This window comes from Phalangium opilio, unplaced genomic scaffold, assembly GCF_054372755.1.
Source record: "Phalangium opilio isolate 3A_F unplaced genomic scaffold, DU_Popi_V2 ptg000048l_1, whole genome shotgun sequence".
NCBI lineage: Eukaryota > Metazoa > Arthropoda > Arachnida > Opiliones > Phalangiidae > Phalangium > Phalangium opilio.
Window position 1 is genome coordinate 5611297 of NW_028324170.1, and position 24909 is coordinate 5636205.

Below are 24909 nucleotides of genomic sequence, written 5' to 3' on the forward strand. Positions count from 1 at the left end.
CACTTTCAAACATTGGCAACACTGGGCGGGCGAAAGCCGCGAAATCATAGTTCCGCTAAATTTGAAACGTAACTAAAAGTTAGATATCACAACTCTTTGTAATGAGTAACTCACCATACTCTCGAGTCACGAAATACTAACTGTAAGTAGTAATTTCACTCGTATTTGGCTTAAAATAAATGTTCGAAAGCATTATTTTATAAGTTCTTAGCTTTTACTTGATCGTTTTGCTAAGCCTTGGCAACTGATATATCACATTATTGCGTAATAGATACCTCTTAGTTGGATGAACTGAATACTACGTCAGACCCTCGTAAGTCTTACCTCAGTTCTGGCAGCCATATTGGTGGTTTTCAGTTTTCCTCCTGCATTCAACCCACCAATATGGTCCTGCAAATTATCTCACAAATCATAGTAGATCCTCCCCCAACTGAAAACTCTATTTGATATTTTGGTATTTTCACAGTTAATTAAACCTAAAATGGCGCAATATTCCGACTCAAGGCCTATTTTGGAAACTAACCCTAATGCCAAATCAAACTATAATATTGTTGAGAGTGTAGCATTGAGTCTAACACGGAAAGATTGGGAAAAATTGGTTTTTCTTTGCAACAACTTCATAGAAGACTATGACGAGACAAGGATTCTGAACTCTGTTGAACAGACGTCCAGTTGTACCCCCGAGTTTAATTTGAAACAGTTAATAAATGCCATAAAAACCTCGCTCAAGGCTGACCTAGATGAGGTGGATGTTCTAAGAGAATTGATGTACTTAATCAAGAAGTATCGCTCTTTGAAGTTGCTAGGTGCTTGTCACCATCAATTGGCTGTTACTGAAGTTAAATATATTCCTAAATTATGGTAATTAGTATTTTATTATTTGTTATTATTGACTTTAACATTAAAAAGAGTCTTTCATAAAAGTTAGTTTGCCAATAAAGTCTGAGAATTTGAAAATAGGCATATGGGGAAAGTCTAGGTGTTTGAAATCGTGTAATTTGAAAAAGAGTAATTTATTTCAGGGTGTTTCTTTTCAACTTGGTTGAAGAATTACTAGATGAGCCCTTGAAATACATTGCCAATCACTTTAATTGCTCTGTTGTGTTATCAAGAAGGGGGTTCTTGTTGGCCAAAGATATCTTTGTTCATCTCTACAAAACTAACAAGATCACCAATGACTCAGTTGAGGCTTTGAATCCAATTCTAAGTGGATACCTTAAGAGGGAAGACCTAGTCCAGAAAGTCTACGAATTTGAAAAATGTAAGAAATCATAGGCCTATTATAAAACATATTATGGTTTTCCACCACAATATTTAGTTTAATATAATAGGGTTGTCACAGCTAAACTCTTCCTGCCATGTTTTTGGCCTATTTTTCAATTCCCCCGACGTTTTTGGCCTATTTTTAAATTCCCACGACGTGTTTGACCTATTTTTAAATTCCCCCTTCGTTTTTGGCCTATTTTTAAATTCCCCCATCGTTTTTGGCCTATTTTTAATTTCCCCTTCGTTTTTGGCCTATTTTTAAATTCTTCCAACGTTTTTGGCCTATTTTTAAATTTCCCGACGTTTTTGGCCTATTTTTAAATTTCCCGACGTTTTTGGCCTATTTTTAAATTTCCCGACGTTTTTGGCCTATTTTTAAATTTCCGGACGTTTTTGGCCCTTTTTTAAATCCCCCCTACGTTTTTGGCCTATTTTTAATTTCCCCCTTCGTTTTTGGCCCTTTTTTTAAATCCCCACGACGTTTTTGGCCTATTTTTAAATCCTCCCAACGTTTTTGGCCTATTTTTAAATCCTCCCAACGTTTTTGGCCTATTTTTAAATCCTCCCAACGTTTTTGGCCTATTTTTAAATCCTCCCAACGTTTTTGGCCCTTTTTTAAATTCCCCTGACCTTTTTTTGGCCTAATTTTAAATTCCCTGACCTGTGACAACCAAGGAATAAATTAATTCAATGGAGTTCTGACACTACCTATTCCCTATTTATCAGTGATGGAGCAAAGATACGAGATTACAGCAGCCATACCTGGTCGCCATTGCGGTATGGCTGTCATTTTTAATCACATTAACTTTGACAAGACACCACCTCCTAATATACCAAATAGAATTGACTTGGAACAAAGATTAGGGACTAATATAGACGCTGGTAAGTTTTACTTTGGTAATGAATGATGCAATGTGTTGCTGAAGAATTTATTTCTCAGAAAATTTGGAGAAGTTATGGAATCATTTTGGAATGGAAACTGTTGTATATCGTGATTTTACTAGCGTGGAGTTAATGCTTAAGATTCAAGAATTAACAAGAATGGATTTTAGTCATTACGAAATTTTTGTTTGCTGTATTTTGTCTCATGGTGAAGAAGGTAAAATTGTCAGGGAAGTTGAAAATTTACCATAAAACGTCAGCGAATTTGAAAATTAGCCCGAAAACGTCAGGGTATATAAAAATTAGGCCTAAGAGGCGCTAGGACACAGATCTATGCTCTATAGGATATGCAACTCCCCATACTAAAAAGTAGACAAGAAAGCCTCGCGTGAACAGGGCCGGAAATAAGCACATGGCACACTGGACATTGTTTAATAAAAGTTTAAAATGTCCCATCATTTTTTTTTTTTTTTTCAAAACTAAGGGGGGTCACTGGCTATTTTGACCAGTAAATCATGTTTCCGAAGTTTTCATAGCTTTACAATAAAGATGCGACACTATTTTTCACTCTCCAGTAAAAACACGTGCCATAAAAGAAATGTTTCTTATTTCCGCCCATGCGCGTAAAAAATAAAATCGTGTGCTGGAGCGCAGCTGGGGAAAAAACGGTATTGCTTCTAGGCTAGTCACTGGATTCAATACAGCGCGAGGCTAGCAGACGAGGCTAAGGAACAAAATCAACTGTGGCGCGTATTTATTCTTATGTCCAGTACGCCTGAAACGTCACGGAATTTAAAAGTAGGCCTAAACTGTCAGTTACGTGAAAAGTAGGCCACAAATGTTAGGGAATTTAAAATTAGGCCTAAAATGGCAGTTACTTGAAAAGTAGGCCAAAAACGTCATTGGTATTCTCTAAGGATACATCTACGCTTCGGACGGAGTTCCAATCTTAATTGAAGACATTCATCGTCCGTTTGGAGAAGGAGTCAGATCTCTAACGGGACCCAAACTGTTTTTTATCCAAGCATGCCAAGGGGATGAAAACAACCCCTTATTGCCAGGTCAGTTGACCAAGGCTTATGAAAAATTTATATTTTAACTGAATTTAGGCTTAAATGTAAAAGCTGTCCATGACCAAGGTTCATTTTGTCTATAAGCAAAGTGACATTTTTCAGATGCAGCACCACCAAGTAGCGAAAAGAAGAGCCCACGCCCAAAAGTGCAAGCATTGGTGTTGCCCCGAAGTACTTCGCCTAGGCCTTTGCACGCTGATATGCTCATTGGAATATCAACCGTTCCTGGGTACGTAATCATTAAGCTGCGGGTGGGTGGTTGTGGGTGCTTAGATGCTAGTTGTTTATGGAAGTTGTGGTGGGATTTTATTTTAAACGACATCATTCGCTAAGCCTCGACCCTTGTTATTAGTATCTAGAAGCCGGGAGTGTGGCGCACTCCTGTAAGCCAAGCTTCTGGGCGGCAAAGTTTGAGGGAATAAATCACATGTCGGTGATTCTACCCTATAGGTGCCGACTGTCCCGTGTCCGACCACTGGTCCGACGGAGGTGACTTGACCCCTACACTCCTTCCGTCACCTCCCAAGTAAACCTCATTTCCTTCCCTGCTTACACACATACTGAAACCTGATTAATCGCATCCTTGCCGCGGACCTTTTTACCCAATTTGCATTGCAAACTTACAAAACAAAAAAAAATTAGTATCTAGAATTCAGGTTCCCCTGCTGGCAAGGCTTCGTTCGGTGATAGAGGAGTGTGAACTTGTGATCCTATACGGACGCTTTGATTTGTAACGATATCATTTGCTTAAAGCCTTAATTGTAATTGACATCGTGATTCGTTGATAACTTTGGTGTTTATACCCAATCAGAATGTAATGATAACCGCATGTACCGTTTTACGTCACATTTTTATCGCTTTAAAAATACATTTTTCTTTTACCATCTTCATCTTTTCTGTTGGTTTTATCATGATTTGTCAAGACTGTGATATTAGCACTTGGTTTTTATTTATTCAATATTGTCCCTCGTGTTGGCTTAAATTACTCATGAGGCGATTTCTTGACACGCCCAGTTACAGATCGTGGCGATCAGCGCGTACCGGTTCTGTCTACATTAAAAATTTGGTTGAGATCTTGTTGGCAAAGGGAGCGAAACAAGATTTGTTACAGCTGATGACTCTAGTCAATTCGGCCGTTTCTAATACGGTCATTAACGGAGAAATCTGTCAAATGCCGTCGCTGACGAGCCGATTAAGACGTAAACTATACCTAAAGCCTCGCGTTAACGCTTAATCTTCAGTTTCAATGTATCTTAATTGCCTTAAAATAATTATGTAATTAAAACCAATGTGCCTTAAAATGAAATTAACTTGTATCGTATGTAACACAAAATGTATTTTTCTAACTTCTGAGAAATTAAAGGATGAAAATGTTTCGTAACGTTACATTGCGTCCGTGATCGAGTAGGCTATGGTCATGGGTAAAGAATAGGTGTGAGGAAATTGGTTTTTACGCAATAGGATAGGCAACTCCCTATCTCTGACGGCAGATTATTCGATATATACGATGTCCCAGCTTCGGTTGTCAGTACGCGCAAAGCTAGGTATCTATGCTGGAGCGACTTAGGGGTAATCTATAACGAAGCTTTGCGCGTTCTGACGAAAGAAATACTGATTTTCGGTATCTAAAATCTTGAGATCTCTAGTAGAACCAGAGTTCTGAGGCTCCAAAGTTTAGTGTAATGCTACTCCTATGGAGGGTATGTTTTTGAACATTTTACTTAATTACTCGGCCCCTGTTTGTCGTAGCCCAAAGTTTTTAGTATGGTTGGATGGGGAGCAAATAGGACTATAACATACTCAAAGGGCATCCCCGTATCTCTAGTAGAACCAGAGTTATGAGCTTCCAAAGTTGGGTGCAATGCTATTCCTATGGAGGGTATGTTTTTGAACATTTTCCTTAATTACTCGGCCCCTGTTTGTCGTAGCCCAAAGTTTTTAGTATGGTTGGATGGGGAGCAAATAGGACTATAACATACTCAAAGGGCATCCCCGTATCTCTAGTAGAACCAGAGTTATGAGCTTCCAAAGTTGGGTGCAATGCTATTCCTATGGAGGGTATGTTTTTGAACATTTTCCTTAATTACTCGGCCCCTGTTTATCGTAGCGCAAAGTTTTTAGTATGGTTGGATGGGGAGCAAATAGGACTATAACATACTCAAAGGGCATCCCCGTATCTCTAGTAGAACCAGAGTTATGAGCTTCCAAAGTTGGGTGTAATGCTATTCCTATGGAGGGTATGTTTTTGAACATTTTCCTTAATTACTCGGCCCCTGTTTGTCGTAGCCCAAAGTTTTTAGTATGGTTGGATGGGGAGCAAATAGGACTATAACATACTCAAAGGGCATCCCCGTATCTCTAGTAGAACCAGAGTTATGAGCTTCCAAAGTTGGGTGCAATGCTATTCCTATGGAGGGTATGTTTTTGAACATTTTCCTTAATTACTCGGCCCCTGTTTGTCGTAGCGCAAAGTTTTTAGTATGGTTGGATGGGGAGCAAATAGGACTATAACATACTCAAAGGGCATCCCCGTATCTCTAGTAGAACCAGAGTTATGAGCTTCCAAAGTTGGGTGTAATGCTATTCCTATGGAGGGTATGTTTTTGAACATTTTCCTTAATTACTCGGCCCCTGTTTGTCGTAGCGCAAAGTTTTTAGTATGGTTGGATGGGGAGCAAATAGGACTATAACATACTCAAAGGGCATCCCCGTATCTCTAGTAGAACCAGAGTTATGAGCTTCCAAAGTTGGGTGCAATGCTATTCCTATGGAGGGTATGTTTTTGAACATTTTACTTAATTACTCGGCCCCTGTTTGTCGTAGCCCAAAGTTTTTAGTATGGTTGGATGGGGAGCAAATAGGACTATAACATACTCAAAGGGCATCCCCGTATCTCTAGTAGAACCAGAGTTATGAGCTTCCAAAGTTGGGTGCAATGCTATTCCTATGGAGGGTATGTTTTTGAACATTTTACTTAATTACTCGGGCCCTGTTTGTCGTAGCCCTAAGTTTTTAGTATGGTTGGATGGGGAGCAAATAGGACTATAACATACTCAAAGGGCATCCCCGTATCTCTAGTAGAACCAGAGTTATGAGCTTCCAAAGTTGGGTGTAATGCTATTCCTATGGAGGGTATGTTTTTGAACATTTTCCTTAATTACTCGGCCCCTGTTTGTCGTAGCCCAAAGTTTTTAGTATGGTTGGATGGGGAGCAAATAGGACTATAACATACTCAAAGGGCATCCCCGTATCTCTAGTAGAACCAGAGTTATGAGCTTCCAAAGTTGGGTGCAATGCTATTCCTATGGAGGGTATGTTTTTGAACATTTTCCTTAATTACTCGGCCCCTGTTTGTCGTAGCGCAAAGTTTTTAGTATGGTTGGATGGGGAGCAAATAGGACTAAAACATACTCAAAGGGCATCCCCGTATCTCTAGTAGAACCAGAGTTATGAGCTTCCAAAGTTGGGTGCAATGCTATTCCTATGGAGGGTATGTTTTTGAACATTTTACTTAATTACTCGGCCCCTGTTTGTCGTAGCCCTAAGTTTTTAGTATGGTTGGATGGGGAGCAAATAGGACTATAACATACTCAAAGGGCATCCCCGTATCTCTAGTAGAACCAGAGTTATGAGCTTCCAAAGTTGGGTGTAATGCTATTCCTATGGAGGGTATGTTTTTGAACATTTTCCTTAATTACTCGGCCCCTGTTTGTCGTGGCCCAAAGTTTTTAGTATGGTTGGATGGGGAGCAAATAGGACTATAACATACTCAAAGGGCATCCCCGTATCTCTAGTAGAACCAGAGTTATGAGCTTCCAAAGTTGGGTGCAATGCTATTCCTATGGAGGGTATGTTTTTGAACATTTTCCTTAATTACTCGGCCCCTGTTTGTCGTAGCGCAAAGTTTTTAGTATGGTTGGATGGGGAGCAAATAGGACTATAACATACTCAATGGGCATCCCCGTATCTCTAGTAGAACCAGAGTTATGAGCTTCCAAAGTTGGGTGCAATGCTATTCCTATGGAGGGTATGTTTTTGAACATTTTCCTTAATTACTCGGCCCCTGTTTGTCGTAGCCCAAAGTTTTTAGTATGGTTGGATGGGGAGCAAATAGGACTATAACATACTCAAAGGGCATCCCCGTATCTCTAGTAGAACCAGAGTTATGAGCTTCCAAAGTTGGGTGCAATGCTATTCCTATGGAGGGTATGTTTTTGAACATTTTACTTAATTACTCGGCCCCTGTTTGTCGTAGCGCTAAGTTTTTAGTATGGTTGGATGGGGAGCAAATAGGACTATAACATACTCAAAGGGCATCCCCGTATCTCTAGTAGAACCAGAGTTATGAGCTTCCAAAGTTGGGTGTAATGCTATTCCTATGGAGGGTATGTTTTTGAACATTTTCCTTAATTACTCGGCCCCTGTTTGTCGTAGCCCTAAGTTTTTAGTATGGTTGGATGGGGAGCAAATAGGACTATAACATACTCAAAGGGCATCCCCGTATCTCTAGTAGAACCAGAGTTATGAGCTTCCAAAGTTGGGTGTAATGCTATTCCTATGGAGGGTATGTTTTTGAACATTTTCCTTAATTACTCGGCCCCTGTTTGTCGTAGCCCTAAGTTTTTAGTATGGTTGGATGGGGAGCAAATAGGACTATAACATACTCAAAGGGCATCTCCGTATCTCTAGTAGAAACGGAGTTATGAGCCTCCAAAATTGGGTGTAATGCTATTCCTACGGAGGGTATGTTTATGAGCCATATTTGAATTATGCATAGAATTATTTTATTGGTGAATTGAAAGAAACAATTTTTTTTTCTTCTAAATTGTGATTCTTATAAAACACGATATAAATATTTGAATTCGTGGTGGGAACTTTATCACACCTTTAACTTATTTATTATTAATGACAATTCTTAATTGTTAATTATTTTTTTCTTCTTTAAAATCACGAAACGTGAATTTTAGAAAATTATTTTCTTAATTACCGAGTAATTAAGTGTTTCAAAGATTTATTTATTATTATTTTTAAATTTATTTAATCGCGTAACTTATCACTGTTATGTTACTTGTATAACTGCTTATATACCAAAATTCAACCTTAAAATGGGTACGTTTTCCCTATTGAAAAGGCGATCAAAATTTCACCCTTTTCAAGGTTGACTTCAACTATAGTTTAGTGTATTTTTCATCAAGGCCAAAAACCGTCTTTGTGAAAGACTAATTAGTGATTAGTAATTAGATTAACTATCAGAAATTAACTATTTTTAACTATACGGCTGTTAATTGGCCCACCATGATATCACAATTCGTCATTAACTTTTAATTTGAAAATTATAAGAATTTAATTCTGTTGGTCAGGGAGTTTGAAAAGAGTCAGGGAAAATTCTTCTAAAAGATCAGGGAATTTCAAAATCTTTCCTTGAAAAGTGGTTACCGTTTCCGGTGTCAAAAGTATATCATTATTATTTAACTTCAAAGTTATTAGATCATCCATTTTTAACATTTTTAACAAGAGAGAGTGTTGGTTGGGGGAGGGCCTAAATCGGCCCTTGGTCAATCATATTATTATATAGTAAACTGTCGAGTTCAACATCGTTTTACACGTCAGTGGGGTAACTGAGTCGATGAGGCGATGCTCCCATTGGTCCGCTGTTCTCGATGAGGTCATAGGGATGTGGCGTATGCAAGGCGCAATTATTTGATGATGACATTTCCGGTGAACGCGAGCTAGTTGTGGAAGAAGCGTAATAATTGGTGCATGTGGGTGTACGACTAGTCGGATAAGAAGGGCTGCGTTCCATTTGGCGCAATTGTGTAGATAAGGCTTGCGCTTGGGAAAAGGATTTGCGCACGCGAACACCGCGACGGTACACGGCGATTCCAACGCATATTACCAGCAGAAGACCCGCAATTCCCGCGCCGCAACCCGCCAACAATGGCAAGTTACCTGCAATTACCAAGATAAGCTTATTAACAGCCATGTTTATGGTTGTCAACGTACATTTGTCCTCGTCACTGTAATCCTCGTCGCTGCAATTGGGAATTCCGTCGCAAACGAGCGATTGGTCGATGCAATACTGATGCGTTTCCGTGCAATGCGGAGAAATCGAGTGAATGCAATATTGACTCCCCTTGCAATGAAATTGCTCGCATTTCCCTGTTTAAAGCATTAGGTACGCGATATTTACCTAGAAATAGTCGGACACGGACTGACTGACCTTTTTGAGTTAGTTTGACCCCTGTCCAAACCAACTTGAAGCCAACGACCGGGTCATCTTCGTTACTCGTTTTTGTAACCCGAGATCGAAACCTATAAGAAATCGTTGGTTTCAAAAGTTTATGCGTAACACCTGGGGGGGGGGGGTGTCCCAAAAAGGATGGTAGAAACGAGAACCCATCATCCTTTCTTTTTTAAAGCAAAAAAGCGAGGAGACTTGGAGGGCATCTTAAACATACTGGGGACCACGGAAGCCATTGATTGACCTCCATAATGTATTCTCACTTTCTGTTTGCTTTCGTTATTTATTTATGGTTATTGGAACCCTGGCATCATACCTAATTAGAACTCTATTTCTCGCGGACATTTGCGTTTGTTCCTCGACGTTCTTGTAGTACTTTAAGTCGCCGCAGTATCTTTTCAAGACTTTTGGATTGTAAGCTAGATTGTAGTATCCGTCGAAAACCGCTAGTTCCGCTTCCGCGCAGTTGGCTGAAAAATAACGTTTCTATTTGAAGTACGATTTCAATGATCTGTTTCTTTTCGTATACCGATGCTCCCGTATAGTTCCAATTCGAGTATTCTGACGTAAACATTGCGACTGTTGTCCACTCTGACTAACCAGACGCATTCGACGTCCTTAGGGAAGGAATTCGGGTATCCGGGGGACACTATGATGCCCCCGACTCCAGTTAGCACGCCCCCGCAACCTTCCACTCCCGGCGTTGACAGAAAAGCCGGTTCTACCTCGCCTGCAAATACCCGTTCCAAGTTAACAATGACTTTCTACTTCTATAAAAATAATGTTCTTGGCCTACTTTCGTCCCTGAATTCGTATCTTCCGTGAAAACCTTTTCGTTGTACCACGTGATTTGATTTGAATATTATTTCGGCACTCGGATGCATTGTTTGAATTGGTTTGGGCAAATCCGAGCCGCAAAATCGACCCACTAAAAGTTTTACTTGATACGCCGTGATCGTAGAAATGTCGACGTAATCCGTTAAACATCTGCCATAATAAATATTATTTTAAGTTGAACCATCGAAGTTAGCTTGAATCTTGAATTACCCTTTAGGATAAGGCTTCTCTAGTTCAAAGTTGTGAAAAGTGATGCGCAAGGCCTCGAAATTTTGTCCAATGAATTGGTAATAGCACTCGATATCTTCCGGGTAAAGTTCGGGATAATTCGGAGACGAGAAGTTTCCCGTTTTCCCCGATTGACTATCGAATTTGAATATACAAGGACCTAACAAATAATAAATCGGATAATTATCAACCCCCTCCCTCGCATCTATTACGCGCGTCAAAGGCAACAAGTATTTCCGCTTGTATATGTCTGGGGAAAATGGTTCTACCCCTGAAAGATTTAATTGTCCTACACGTGTTGCTTTATCGCGTGCAATTTTCTACAGAGAAGATAACGCTTGAGAAATTTAAAGCTCAAATTGTCTCGCACGTGCTATTTTTTCACGGGCGACAGTTTTGCGAATATAAAATTGCTGAGGAAATAGTTTTGCGCGGGAAATTTCTAAGGAGTTGGTTTTGCGCGTGAAATTTCTAAGCAAATGGGTCTGCGCGTGAAATTTTGAGGGAAACTGGTCTGCGCGGGAAATTTCTAGGGAAATGGGTATGCGCGGGAAACCTCTAGAGAAATGGGTATGCGCGTGAAATTTCTAGAGAAATGGGTATGCGCGTGAAATTTCTAGAGAAATGAGTCTGCGCATGAAATTTCCAGTTTACATTGTCTAGCACGTGCTTCTTCATAGAGTAAATGACAGTTTTACGCGTGAAATTTTCTTGAGAGTGAATCTGAATGTTATGAGAAAAAAAGAATAGTCTTAGTCTAGAACAACGTGCTTTTTATCTTGGAACAGTGACTATCGGGTGAAATTTCAAGGTTAATTTTTTCTTGAGTGTAAAAATATTGAAAGAGAAGAAATGTGCGTTTTTGTTACCGGCGCAATTAGCTTGTAAGAAAAAGACCAAGGATATTTTCCACAAATTTTCGATGCTTTTTAACATCTGAAAGATTTAAATATTCAAATTTCAGATCTGTCACAGGTTGGTACACATCTGACCAACAGTTATTTGAGTAAAATGTTATTGTACCGCCAACGGATAATGACAGTACTGTAAAACGGTGTTTTATGCTGAAAATTCGAATGACGGACATGATTTAACGGTATAGCATATACCGACATTGTACTATTTAAAAAGTGTTGGTCTGATCGTTTCTTTCATATATTAACCGTAAATCATCGAGTTTGATTCCTCGTTTGTCTTCTTCTGGTTCTTTTCCACCAATGAGCGATCGCCACGTCAGTCCTCTCATTGACGGGCCTGACCATTTCGAGAATCCACCGCCAATCAAGTTACCACGATCCCACCCTCCTGAATTATAAACGCACCCTGAAACAAATGAAACAAACCAACTATTACATCCTTGTAATTATATCTTAACTTTAATCAAACACTACTTAAGTTACCCTGTGGTTTCAGGGGGCTATAAACCTGGTAGAGTTTCCTCTTTATAAACACGCTAAAAACTAAATAATCTTTTGGGTCTATCCGAATTAAATATTTGTGTGTTGCGTTTTTAGCAAAAAACAAATTGGTTTACAACAAATTTAATTAGAAAAGGTGCTTAGTTGGGGGTTATTCCTAAAGCTAAAATGCTACGAAAGAATAGAACCTTCTTAACAGGGTCAGAAGTGAGATGAGACTAGAAGTATCGATGTAACCAAATTCTTTACTCTGCGAAGGTGAATATTCTTGATAACACACCAACGGTTGGCCCTCTAGTAGTGGTTTCTGAATTTTCCCTCCAAAACATGACACGCTCGTGGCGGTAGACAGCCGAACTAGATTCAAGCACAGGCGTCCGTGTTCCGCGGCTTTAGGTTGAGGGGAAGGGGTAGGAAAAGTTTTTGGAACTCGACCAATTTTTTTTTCTTTAGTGTAGGCGCGATGGAAGCGGCATAAAATCCTCAAATTTGTTCACTAGTGCCAGGATCTACTACCAATACTAGAGCCCTTCACTTCTAGTCTCATCTCACTTCTGACAGGGTTAATGACTAAGGGTTCACCGATGTTCCAACCTTGAGAAGAACTCAAACAAACAACTTCTAATGAACCTTTCTCTAGCATTACTGCAGTTTGGCAAGTAAAATATGGAAATAAACTAATTTTAACTGTGCATAAACAAAAAACGCAGAAAAAAGAACTTTCTGAAAATTTGGAAACGATTTGTTATTACGCATGAACAACAAACAATTATATAAAAACCATCTTTCTGAAAAATTTTAAAAATATAGATAAGATTTAAAAACTACGATACCTTAGATCTTTAGCAAGAATTTTTGAAATTATTTTCTAACAGACTTGAAATAAAAAAAAATAATCAATATTTAATTAAGGGCGAACGAAGCGTGTGTGTGTTCAGCTTAAACCTCTCCCCTACCCCTCTTAACCATCACCATCTCTCACTTTACCTCCCTCAGCCACTAGGGATCGTTATAAAGCAACAAGAACCTCTTGATGACCAGCAGCACCTATACCCAACCAACACCAAAACTTTAAACCACTGATCCATTCCTTAATCTCTCGCGCATGCGTCATCGCGTACAATCATAAGTTTATCTCCTTTTCGTAAGTCTGACACGACAAAGAACGAATTACGAAGAGAAAAACGTGTTAAAACTAATACAGGAGTAAGAGTACACGAAGTGATTATTCCCTCGGGCATATCATATATATTTTTATTTTCTTTTTAAATTTTCGATAAAAAATGATTGCGGGTTTTGAACTGAAGCCACTAGCTTAAAGGCTTGTCATATTTTTATATTCTGACGACAACCTTAATGTTAGGCCTTAAGCCTCGGTCTTAAAGGGAGAATGAAGTGGGCAGACAACTATTTTATTATCGATTTATATTGATAATGTTATAGACAAAATAATTTTAATTGAACGTACCTAAGATATTCGGTGAAGTTAAAAAAACAACAATGTGAGTTGAAGGGAAACGCCGGGTCTTTTCGCTGCTAGTTTAATCTACAAGGATGAGGTGTTAAGCCTAACGTGGTTTCTATCGACAAAGGACGACACGGTGTTGCCCTTCAGAACATTTTTTATTTTTATTTCTCGAACACCTCCGTCATTTTGAAAGATGGCGGTTAGGATTTTCAACCCCAAAACCCCCAAAATAATAATAATAATAAATAAATAAATAAATAAATAAAAAAGTTTGTAGGATAAAAAATATATAAATATTAATGAAATCGGTTAAATCGTAAGGAATTTTTTTTTTACATTTCTGACCGCCGTTTTTCAAGATGACCGCCTATACACCTAAAAATAAATTCATTCAAAATTTACAACGGCCTTACGAGTTTCTAAGCCGGGCTTTCACGAATGAGGGGTGATCTTATTGGTTCGCTTAGAAATGCGCAGAGGCAGAATTTTAGTGTCAGAATGTTTTCAGCCAATGAAAAAATGTCAACTTTGAGTTTGTATTTCTGTTCACTACATGGCGCTTGCTAAAGCAGTTTGTGATGGACATTGATTATCAGTAGGTCAAACAGTATCTTCCATGTACGGAATTTTAATATTATATTTTTATCAATAGAAATCGATAAAAAGACCCTTGTCGAGTCATTTCATTCTCCCTTTGAGGCTTAGTTCGTAAAGGGGCCAATCTGGTCTCGTTCTCATGCCCCCCCCCGCTGTGTAAATGACGGATGGACATTCCGTTCGCGTTTTTATAGACCCCATACAAGTAGATTAGTTTAATGCCACAAGTCTTTCAAAAGTTCTTTTGGAATTTCAGAAATATGTTTTCGAATTTTTTTATTTTTTATTTTTATGATATGATGAAGAAAAAAGCCAACTCAACTTTGAATTTAAAAATGGCTTCGCAAGGTGACGGAAACGTCAGGCTATTTAAAATGGGGTCAGGGAATGTCGTGTAATTTGAACTATGGATAATATCTATCGTCGGAAGAAGTCAGGGAATTTAAAAGTTGGGTTTTAAAGTACAACGAAGTCAGGCAATTGTGAAGATTTCATTTAAATTACAGGCGAAGTCAGGGAATTTTTAAGATTGGAATTTAAAGTACAGGGGAAGTCAGGGAATTTTTAAGATTGGGATTTAAAGTACAGGGGAAGTCAGGGAATTTTTAAGATTGGGATTTAAAGTACAGGGGAAGTCAGCTTAGTCAGGGAATTTTGAAGATTGGGTTTTATTCTAGAGGGCCGGTAGGCCCTTCTAGATAAGATCCCACACCCTCCCGTAATGTTAAATGAAAATTCACAGATTTTCGCCGATTTTCCCATAGGAATAACATGGGGTTTTTGGTGTTCCTGTACATCGAATCATTTAAAAACTAAAGCGAAGTTACGTTTCGGAATACTTTCAAATTAACAAGTAACTATTCAAGGTGTGCCTTTTTCAAGTTTCATCAAAATTAATTAAGTCTAAGTATGTTAATTTAATTAAAAATGTAAGTACCTCAAAAGATTATTCTACAGCAGACGACGCTAATTGTTCATTACTCTACAGTAGACGACGCTAATTTGCCCTTTCACCGCCTTGAAACTTTAACTTGATATTTTTCAATAAATATAACACTATATTTATTAAAAATTTCTTTGGCGGGTCTATTTTTCGTTTAATTATGTGTCTCGGTTGAAATTATATACTTAAGATACCTTTTTAATTTATATTTTAGATGTTAGTTTCGACCAAGGCTTAAGTTGCCTTACTTAGGCCATGGATTTATAATAGAAGCTTACGCTTCATGGATATTTCACTGTAGCCTTCAGTAAGGCATAAGGATAGATGGATCAGTGTTGGAAATAAGGATTTTTTTTTTTTAAACTGGACCTGTGGCCTAGGTATTTTTATTAAAACAACTGGCCACGGTGCCACTCACTGTAAACGTACAAGGGCAGTGAACGCAATGTCATGGATAATTGTAATCGTAGAGTGGACTGTAAAAGATACGGATTTGATAGTTTAAAAATCGTGGCAGGATGTTGGTTTTGAAGTTGACTATTAAGCTCGGGTTCTAAAACGAATTGTGAGCCGTATCTTATAAGAATTAGTAGAAGTGTAGAACCATTTTTAACCTCGTCCTAGAAGTGAAAAATTTCGCATTTCAGGCAAAAAATTGTTTTATAATAGATAAATACAAATGCAGACTGAAGGAACAGATATTATATAAAAAAGGACTTGGTTTGCCCAAGCCTAAAAAACAAAACGATAAGAGTTTTTTCCAGTTGACTGAAGCGCGGATATTTTATTTTTCTATATAATTTTAAAGACAATCCGTATGTTACTACTCTTTAGAATTTAATTCAATCTCCTGATTTTACTGGTAATGGATTTATTTCCTATAAATTAATTGAAATAAAAAACTACTTATCTCAGATTTTTCAACAATTCCATTTTCGTAAAATTTTATCCTGAAAAATCTGAGATAAGTAATTTTTTATTTCAATTAATTGATAGGAAATAAATCCATTACCAGTAAAATCAGGAGATTGAATTAAATTCTAAAGAGTAGTAACATACGGATTGTCTTTAAAATTATATAGAAAAATAAAATATCCGCGCTTCAGTCAACTGGAAAAAACTCTTATCGTTTTGTTTTTCAGGCTTGGGCAAACAAAGTCCTTTTTTATATAATAGTACAGAATGAAGTCAGGATAATTCAAATTTGGTTTTATAGTACAAAATAGAGTCAGAATATTTGAAAAATTGGGTTTTATAGGAAAATTGTTCAATATAAAATTTATATTTAAGATCAGTTAATTCCTTTAAATCGAATTAATGAATTAAGAATGATTTTACGATTTTAAAATAGAGACTTTACGGAAAAGCCAAGATACAGGAGATTTATAGCCCATGTTAATCCTACGAGCCCCTGTAGAAGTGTTTCACCCAGCAATACACGCGTGTTCGGGTGTAAGTATACTATCAGGGGCTACGCTATTTCTACGGAGAAAAAAGAAATAAATGGTTTCTTCCTTTTGATATATATTTTAAAATCCATAAATTTTCATTACACAGCTTCCTCTGTTTCCTATTGATTTTCCATTTTTCTCCCTTAAGTAATCTCGTATTAATGAATGACGAAACTCTCAAATCCTCTCTATCATATAGTAAATGATTAGATACAATTTATTTAAATCGTTTTAGACATAATTCGATCGAGCAATTCGATCATAAACCCGGATAGTCTTAACTCTAGCTTCCCTAAAGGTTAATTAAATGCCTTATCGATCGCGTGCCGGAATTTATATCGAATTGCTCGGTATGGCGCGTGATTTCTCGCGAGGATTATTTTGTCAATAGTCTTAAGTAAGTAAGTAATAGCGGCTTCCAGTCTTGATTGTACGCGTAGATAAAATGGGATGCCACTACTCCGTAATTCTTAATGTGTTTATACATAAAGAAGCGCTGTAAGTAAACAGCGCCTGTTTTTGACGGGAAAGGTCTATAGATAAGCTTAGCTTTGGACACTACCTTACATATTTAATGAAGCTAAAACAGGGAATGTATTACATAATGGATGAAATCTTTTTGGTCATCAATCTAAGCAAGCTCGAGGTGTCGGATAATTTCCTGATTTGACTAAACTGCTCATATTATTAATCTCATATTTAATTCAAAAAGTTGTTTATTTCGTTTTTATGCGCAACAATTTGTTAATTTCCGAATTTGTCCTTGTAATTAAACTACGTTGTTGACACAAGGAAAATTAGGTTTTACAAGTAGTTTGCTAGAGTTCTTCTCAATGTTGGCAAACGGAGGCGAACCGGTTCAAGTCTTATTATTCTAGAAGCATTTCATTTAACTTTATGACTTACTTCTAATTAAGCATCGTTTAATTGAATTCAAAGTTTTAAAAAGTTAGTAAAAACATCATGGAAATATTTCAAATGGGTGTCTTCCCGGTTTTCAATGCCTTAAAACACCCCGAGAAGCTTAGCTAGTGATTCATACTAGAGCTAGGTCATTAAGCAACTGTCCTATCTCTTTGATTTTTCTCTTTCCACTTTAATTATAAGAGCGTCAAAGAGCTTTACTAAAATCTAACGATCAATTCTTCACCCCAAATCCGTCATTTGTTCCTCGACTAATGAGGAAATGGAAGCCCCTTATCTTTGGAGGCCATACCCCCAGCAACATCCCCGCAAATTTTATGGATGCGGATAAGAATATAGCATTATTTTCAACGAGTCATCATCTAAAATAGACTTTTTTTTTCTTTCTTCAAAACTTATTTACAGGAGCTCTCGTTAATGTAGGCCCAAGTATTTAGTAACGTTGGATGAAGGAGAATTCTGCTAATGAAGATTAACAATGAAAGCGTTTCCGACTGGTTTTTAAATCGCCAGAATTCTGGCGTTATAAACTTTTGTCTTTAGTCTTGAAATTGCCAGAGCTCTGACATCCCGAAGTTGGTCTGTGTTCCTGAACATAGCCCTCCAAAATCTCAAAAATCGTTAAAGGAAAAATCAGGGTTTTTTGAATATTTTTCCTTTTATGTTTAGAAAAAGGCCTTTCTTTTAAGGTATAATCTTATGTTTACCTGAACCTTTCCTTTAAATAGAGCGCAATTTTATCCATGAAATCCTTTAAAGTGTTTCCTCTTAACATCGAAATTGCCCGAGCTCTAACATCGCAATGTATGTCTACATTCTGACCTTTATCGCGCAGTTTCTGCTAGTGTCAAGACAAAAAGAAATTTACGCCTTATCTAAACTAGTATTTAGTGATTTTGGTTTTTTGGAAGCAAACGACCTGCAGGAAATTAAGACCTTCATTTAGAGTGGACCTGTCTCGCTCTCTTTCTCCCGAGGGACGAGACACTCGTGACAATAAAAGACACTCCCTCAAAAGATTTAATTCATTTACGTTCAAGTTCTCATTCATGACGTGACTAATTCCTTCAAAATTCAGAAACAAAGGCTTAACAAATATTTTAATGTATTCAAAGCGCTTGAAAATTAAAAAAAGATTATGCTAGAGTAGCAACGAGCTTTTCTACTAGATGTCCCCCAACTTACACTTCCCTCCTCCAAAGACGAAGCACGTAAAAGTAAGAATTGTTATTTGTAAAAAAAGGGGAGAATTTTAAAAAGGCGAACTTCCAGGGGTAAAACTTATAATGCATTTTCTATGGGCCCCTGTAAATCTCCAACCCGCAATACACCGGTGTACGAAATTAAAATTTTTTATGAACTTGATATCTTCCTTAATTCTGAACCAATTTATTAGTTTTTGATTTCAAATTGAATATCAAATTATTCACTCAATAAAGTGAGAAAAAAATAAATAAAAACAAAGGTTTCACCAAGAGTTTTTAATTAATGTTCTAGCAACCAACCTTTGCTCTAGTATTGAATAAAAGGTTTCAAGCGATCTGAAAATAGGTAACACGATTTCCCTGAAGTGATTATCCCTTTGGTTTGTAATTATATCGCCTAAGCCTTGTCCCCCTTTCGAAAAGTTGTAATGACGTGATTATCAAATTGAGGCCTAGACCGTCCAACAGGGACCGCGTTGAAAAAGCCCGTAGCAACAAGTTTTAACTACAGGCAAAACCCAAAACCAGCGTATTAGACGAAGGACATAATTCAAAGTTAAGAATTTATAAAATACTTCTAAGTTATGGGCTTCTATTTCTATAAATATATACGTATACGTACGTATATTAACTGTATAATTAAAATTTTTAACGGGATTTGTGGTAAAACTTTGGGTTAAATTAACACACACGTGACACTACGCTTCCATCTTTTAAAATGGCGGCAAGTAAAGTAAGAAAATATGTTTAGACGACCAAGGCTTACTTTTTTTCTGCTAGTATAAATATTAATATTAATATAAATTTTATAAAAAAAAATATATATATATATATAGATTATTTGGAAGTTTGGATCCGGTCCAAACCGGGGTGAGTTTTTAAGATATTTGAGACGTCGGTGAGTCTCTTTTTCGATACGGTAGAGTGATCTTCCGAGTTTTTGAAACACCGCCCACTGACAGAGTATCTAGAATCTAAATAATAACAAGCTAGCTTCAAAATCCCGATGGAATTTTCGGATCTACATTTTCAGTTGACTCATGGAGGTATTGAAAAAGTGATAGCTCAGGGATTGCCACAGGTCAGGGATTATAAAAATGGCCCAAAAATAGGCAAGAAATGTCAGCAAAATTTTTAAAATAGGCCGGAAATGTCATCAAACATTTAAATTAGACTAAAAGGGTCAGGGACTTTAAAAATGTACGAAAATGGTCAGAGACTTTAAAAATGTACGAAAATGGTCAGGAAGTTAAAAATAGGCCAAAAAAGTTAGGAAATTTGATTTAGTGGAGTTTTAGAACGTTCCAGTGTTCCATATTATGTTTAAAACCTAACCCAGAAGAGTTGATTTATAATATTAATACTCTTTAAAAATATCATTTTAACAGTGCAGTGACAACTTTAGTCTTAGAAGGTCAGGGAAAATCAGAGGAAATTCGAATCTGAATACCTTTTTCGACAATACGAAGCCGCACTAAATTCTTGGGCTGAAGTAATTAAGCAAATTAGCTATTCTTATCGACAGTTGCACTTTGCTTTATCATTTGTATTCCAAGAGAAACTGCAAATTGTAAGTAACCCTTGGCATTTTTGCGGCTGTTGTAATGGACGAGCATTGGTATGTTTTAGGGTAACGCTTATAGATGCTAAAGCGCTTGGCTCGTGTTGTACATGGGATGCTCTTAGGGAGTAGGCAGTTTCATTGCCGTATACATTAGGGGCTCTATTAGAGAGGCAACCCTTAAAGTAGTCCCTAGGCAACAAGCAAAGCTATAGGTACGTCATACATTTGGCGCGAAAATAAAAGCGAGAAAACAAATGGCTCTTTATTTATTAAATATAAAGGAATATAAATCGAGGGATCGTGTACTTCGCCAGCTCTCTTGGGGAAACAGTGTCTCTAAGAACTCGTCTAATCTAACTCTTGGTGGACGAAAATAGCGTTATTCATCCCAGACGCTAAGAACGCGGGAAAAGCGAAATGTGAAAGGTTACCCTAAAACAAGGTTAGTGACTCGCCTTAGCCTTAAATTGCGTTAATGACGTAGTTTCGAAACTCTCGTCTGTTAGACTGCGCTGAAAATATTGAGTTTCCCATATTAAATTAACATATAACCAGCATAAGAATAGGTCAAGCGTATTTAGAAAACCTTTTCAAGTTTCATCTCATTGAAAAGGGCTGAACTATCTTAATGTCCGACACCTTGTTTTATTTCAAGCTCGCGCTGTGTTGGAAATGCGCGCGACTGACCAAATGGTTCTCGATTCACGCGCTATTTTATTCTCTGTCCATTGTGTTCCGCCGAATGCTGTAAAAGTCGGGAAATGGAAAATAAACCAACACGTCAGCCCTAATTTCCTTTCATTCGCATTAGCCGAATGGACAATAACGTATATAAAATATAGTAATGGCAGTTTCCAACCTTTGACTGTATTGTATCCTAGAGAAGATAACGCGGGTTGCCTCTACCCTGGCTCAGTCTATCGGGGATCATTTCCAGGTATCATTCTTTTAACGTTACCCCCAGGCTACTCAATACTTTACTAGCAATTTATAACCTAGGCTTAGGATGTATACACGTATATAGAGACGTCATAAGCGAGTAGCAACTCTTGCCGAAATGCTCGCTAACTTCTAGTCGTTTATCTAACAGAAAACGTGCCCTAACATAAGATTTAATTTTGTTCCCTATAAGTTCAACTCTGTTTCTTTCCTCAACATTATTGTGTCGTGAGATTTCAAAAGAGTGTAGTGAGGTTTTCAGATCAAATTTTAAGTTTTGAATCATGAAATCGTAGGCCTAAATGGGTTCATAGATAAAATTTACATAATATATTACCGAAAACGTGTATGCCAAGTTTTATAGTTTATTATGTCAGAAGGGGATAACAGAAGAAGGATGACACTCTGTATCATCTTAATACTTTATAGTTATTTAGCATGATTCTTCCCGGGTTAAACCTTTTTATTTGCTAATAGTGTAATGATGAGGGAATTATTTATCGCGTATGTTATTCGATTTAGTTACCTTGCTCCAAATATTCCGATGTTGGGAAGAATCATGTTCTTACCACACTTCTCTCATAGAGAAGTATCATATACTTCTGATTATGTCTATTATTGGCCTAGAAATATTCTCACTGTCTCTAGCAGACTAGTCTAGTGACCTTGTTTCGATAGAGCGTGTTTAACTTAAATATTACTTACTTATGGTTGTATTGTACGAGATACTGGGAAAACAGATATTCTGGACGTTGATTGGCTAAATATAACGGCCTATTGTCTACTGGCTAAGGATTTTGAATTGTATATAGTTAATCACTTAGCGCGTGGTTATTCACGTCAAACGCAGATGTCACGTGCATGTTATATATCCGCGTAATCCACGTCGTAACACGATTTATTTCAAATGAGAGGTGAATTTTTAGCAAACCCTCCAACTGTACCGAATCAGCTAGGACGTTCTATGATTTTATTCGGCAATTGATCGGTGTCCCAAAATACTTGTTGGGCATTTTACAAAGAAATATTTCAGATTCTTGGCAACACGTTCGATTATATCATTTAAGATAAAATTAAACGATATTATGTATTGTTCTCGCGTTACTAGGCGCTCAAACACTAACCTACTTCCTATAATTTTTGAGGAAATTGCAAAGATATTAAAGTTTCTATTATAGAAGATTTTACCAAGTTACAAGGCTCTGAAAGACTAAACTAAATGCTACAGGCTATAATTATTGAGTGACTTTGCAAGATATAAATATTCTCATTACATAATAATTTTTCAATTTTGGTGTGTTGCAAGACGCTTAAACACTAACCGCTACTGGCTATATAATCTGAGACAGACTTTGAAAGATTAATTATTTAAAAAAGAGACTCAATTATATATTAATTACCAATTTTTCTTTTCTCTGACGTTACAAGGTGCAAAAAAAAACCTTAAACGCTTCTGGCTGTATAGTCCACCAGGAGACATAAAAATTTTCATCATAAAGAAAAGGCACGAAATTACATATTAATTTTCACTTTCGGTGCATTACAAGGCGCTAAAAAAGCTAAACGCTACTGGCTATAGTCCACGAGGAACTTGGAAAGATTAATACTAAAGTTCGCGTCATTGAAAAATGCACGGAATTAAATATTAATGTTCAATTTCTTTTCGTTACAAGTCGCTAAAACACTTCTATACCTATAACTTTCGAGGTGTTTAGTACGTTACAAAGCGCTAAAACACTATATACGCTACCATAAGTGAATAATTTAGGGAGCTAATTAATTATTCACTTATGACGCTACTGAGTATAAGGAACTTGGAATGATATTAAAATTAGCTTCTTAGATAACCTTATAAGTCGCTAAAACACTACTACCTATAACCTTCGAAGGATTTGTTGCGTTACAAGGCGCTAAAACACTATATTCACTACTGATAATATAATCCACGAGGATCTTGCAAAGATATTAAAATTCGCCTCTTAGATAATTAACTAGAGCTTTGCTTAGTTCCAAGGCACTAACCACGAGTAACTTTGAACGTAGTATATTAAAATTCTCATAATCGAAAATCGGCACGAAATTACATAGTAATCTTCAAATTACGGCACGTTGCAAGACACTAAAACATTATTACTTACCAGTTTCCTCGTTCCCTGTTATAAAGGCGATTGTTTCAATTTAAAAATTCATTTTTAGCTCCATGTTTAACCCTCCATAAAATGCGAAATACACCTCAAAGATTTTTATTTATTTTTTTTCCAGTTTTTATAGCGATCGCAACTAGAAAAAGAAAGAATTTACGCGCAACCTGTAGGGTTCATCTTTAAACGTTTCAGTCGATATTAATTCAACCAATCATTTTCGACTACAATCTAATCCGGAATACTTTTCTAGAATTAGAATAAAAATTCTAACTTATTCCGAGTATTAGCGAGGTATTTTTTAGGCGCGCTATATTTTTTAGGCGGGAAACCGCATCACCGTCAACTCTAGCACGCGCGCGTCTTTACCTGATAGAAGCTGGTCTAGCTTTGACTTTCCTATCGCTCTCTCTCCCTCTCTTCTCTCTCTCTTTGTGTTAGGTTAGAGATGCTCTGGAGTTGCTCCTAGTAATACGGAGCAGTCCAATTTTGGCTGGGAAACACAACCTACAAGAATACACCAGACGAATTAAGTGTCGCCTAAGGTTATAATGGAAAGTGGCTCATAGAGATAAAACGTTGGTTGGAATCTTTTTAAAAGGTTTATGAGAGAGAGAGAGAGTTTCAAGATTTGAGTATTAAAAGTGTAAGGGATTTTATATATTCTAGTCTAAATTGACATCGAGTTGCAACTGGTGTCTAAAGTAGCGGGAATTTGTAAGATTAGGGTCCAAAATTACAGAAATTGTAAGATTAGGGTCTAAAATTACAGGAATTGGAAGATTAGGGTCTAAAATTACAGAAATTGGAAGATTAGGGGTGGAAAATTACAAGGAGTTTGGAAATTTTGGTCTAAAATGGCTAACGTACTGAATTTGGGGTTAAAATGGACAGGGATATAGATATTGGAGCCTAAAGTGCCAGGAGTTACCGAGGTCTATAATATCCTCGGTTTGTAATGAGGATAGCAAAAGCTAGGTGAAGGATTTGCAGAATGGAGTTAAAATGGTGGGGATTTGAAGATTGGGGGGTCCAAAATGTCTGGGATTTACAAAACGAGATCTAAAACGATGCAGCATTTGGAAATTTTATTCTAAAATGACAGGGATTATGGATTTGGGTCTAAAATAGCAGGTAATTTAGAAATTAGGGCCTAAGGTGATAGGGATTTGAAAATGAGGGTCTAAACTGACAGGAAATTTTAATCTGGATTTAAAATGTTTAAAGTTTAGAAATTGGTGTACAAGATGTCTGATTGGCAAATTGGTGTGTAAAATTACTTATAAATTGGCTTATAAGTGCAGATCGATAAATCAGTAAATTTGAATTTTCCAACTTTTGCTTGTTAGGCAAACTGGGAATAAGTAGAATCCGAGTTAATCCTTATCACTTCGGTACTTTCGATCATGATGCCCTAACTGGCAAATAGGAAAAGATGTGGGTGTAGGAAGGGAGAGGGGGTGGGAGGTTATGGTGGTATATTAGAGTTCGCGCTTTATATGTGGGGTGCGCGCGCCAAGCAGCCAACCACGAGTCTGCACGCGCGATGCCATAGCTTCTAGAGATATGAAGGGATGGCCGTGCCAGCAAGTGGAATAATTAAGCTCTCCCCCTACCCCATACCCCCATCCTAGTCCCCTTTGAACCCCGAGTCCCCGTTTCATTTAAGAGCGCCTGCAATGCAAAAATGACGTAAATGAAATAAATGATAGTACCGCCTTCTCCTTTAATA

General features: G+C 37.3%; 3 protein-coding genes across 8 annotated transcripts in view; 2 read left to right on the top strand and 1 right to left on the bottom strand.

Annotated features, from left to right (window-relative positions):
* LOC149673969 (caspase-1-like) overlaps positions 1–24909 on the top strand; it is a 27340-nt gene continuing 2431 nt past the window's right edge. Inside the window, exons 1-9 of one of the 6 annotated variants that reach the window (XM_089839796.1) lie at positions 1–142; positions 272–313; positions 467–861; positions 1023–1261; positions 1993–2148; positions 2207–2365; positions 3066–3209; positions 3324–3450; positions 11492–11725. In XM_089839796.1, coding sequence (XP_089695922.1) covers positions 482–861; positions 1023–1261; positions 1993–2148; positions 2207–2365; positions 3066–3209; positions 3324–3450; positions 11492–11537 — 1251 coding nt within the window. In that variant the 5' untranslated portion in view covers positions 1–142; positions 272–313; positions 467–481 and the 3' untranslated portion in view covers positions 11538–11725. Of the gene's footprint in view, positions 143–204; positions 314–466; positions 862–1022; positions 1262–1992; positions 2149–2206; positions 2366–3065; positions 3210–3323; positions 3451–4235; positions 4608–11491; positions 11726–24909 lie in introns of those variants that run through there. The other 5 variants (XM_089839795.1, XM_089839792.1, XM_089839793.1 and 2 more) reach the window with 5 other exon arrangements.
* Positions 7619–11828, bottom strand: LOC149673970 (neuropilin and tolloid-like protein 1). Its single transcript, XM_089839799.1, has 9 exons — positions 11691–11828; positions 11397–11463; positions 10510–10687; positions 10259–10449; positions 9992–10192; positions 9779–9932; positions 9442–9533; positions 9225–9380; positions 7619–9170 (listed from the first exon to the last, which is right to left on the bottom strand). Exons 2-9 carry the CDS (start codon positions 11461–11463, stop codon positions 8821–8823), a joined length of 1389 nt encoding a protein of 462 aa, XP_089695925.1. The 5' UTR covers positions 11691–11828; the 3' UTR covers positions 7619–8820.
* Positions 20152–24909, top strand: part of Ube4A (Ubiquitination factor E4A) — an 18595-nt gene continuing 13837 nt past the window's right edge. The window contains exons 1-2 of the mRNA XM_089839776.1: positions 20152–20309; positions 20379–20539. The gene's annotated coding sequence lies outside the window, so the exon portion shown is untranslated. The remainder of the gene's footprint in view (positions 20310–20378; positions 20540–24909) is intronic.

Bases quoted from the DNA above. Each gene is read 5' to 3' on its own strand.
- LOC149673970 (XM_089839799.1), bottom strand. From the start codon at position 11,463: ATGTTAAAAAGCATCGAAAATTTGTGGAAAATATCCTTGGTCTTTTTC. The intron at 9,381-9,441 runs GTCAGTCAGTCC...TGCTTTAAACAG, and splicing joins GGTCAAACTAACTCAAAAAG to GGAAATGCGAGCAATTTCAT. The intron at 9,171-9,224 runs GTACGTTGACAA...TGGTAATTGCAG, and splicing joins TTACAGTGACGAGGACAAAT to GTAACTTGCCATTGTTGGCG.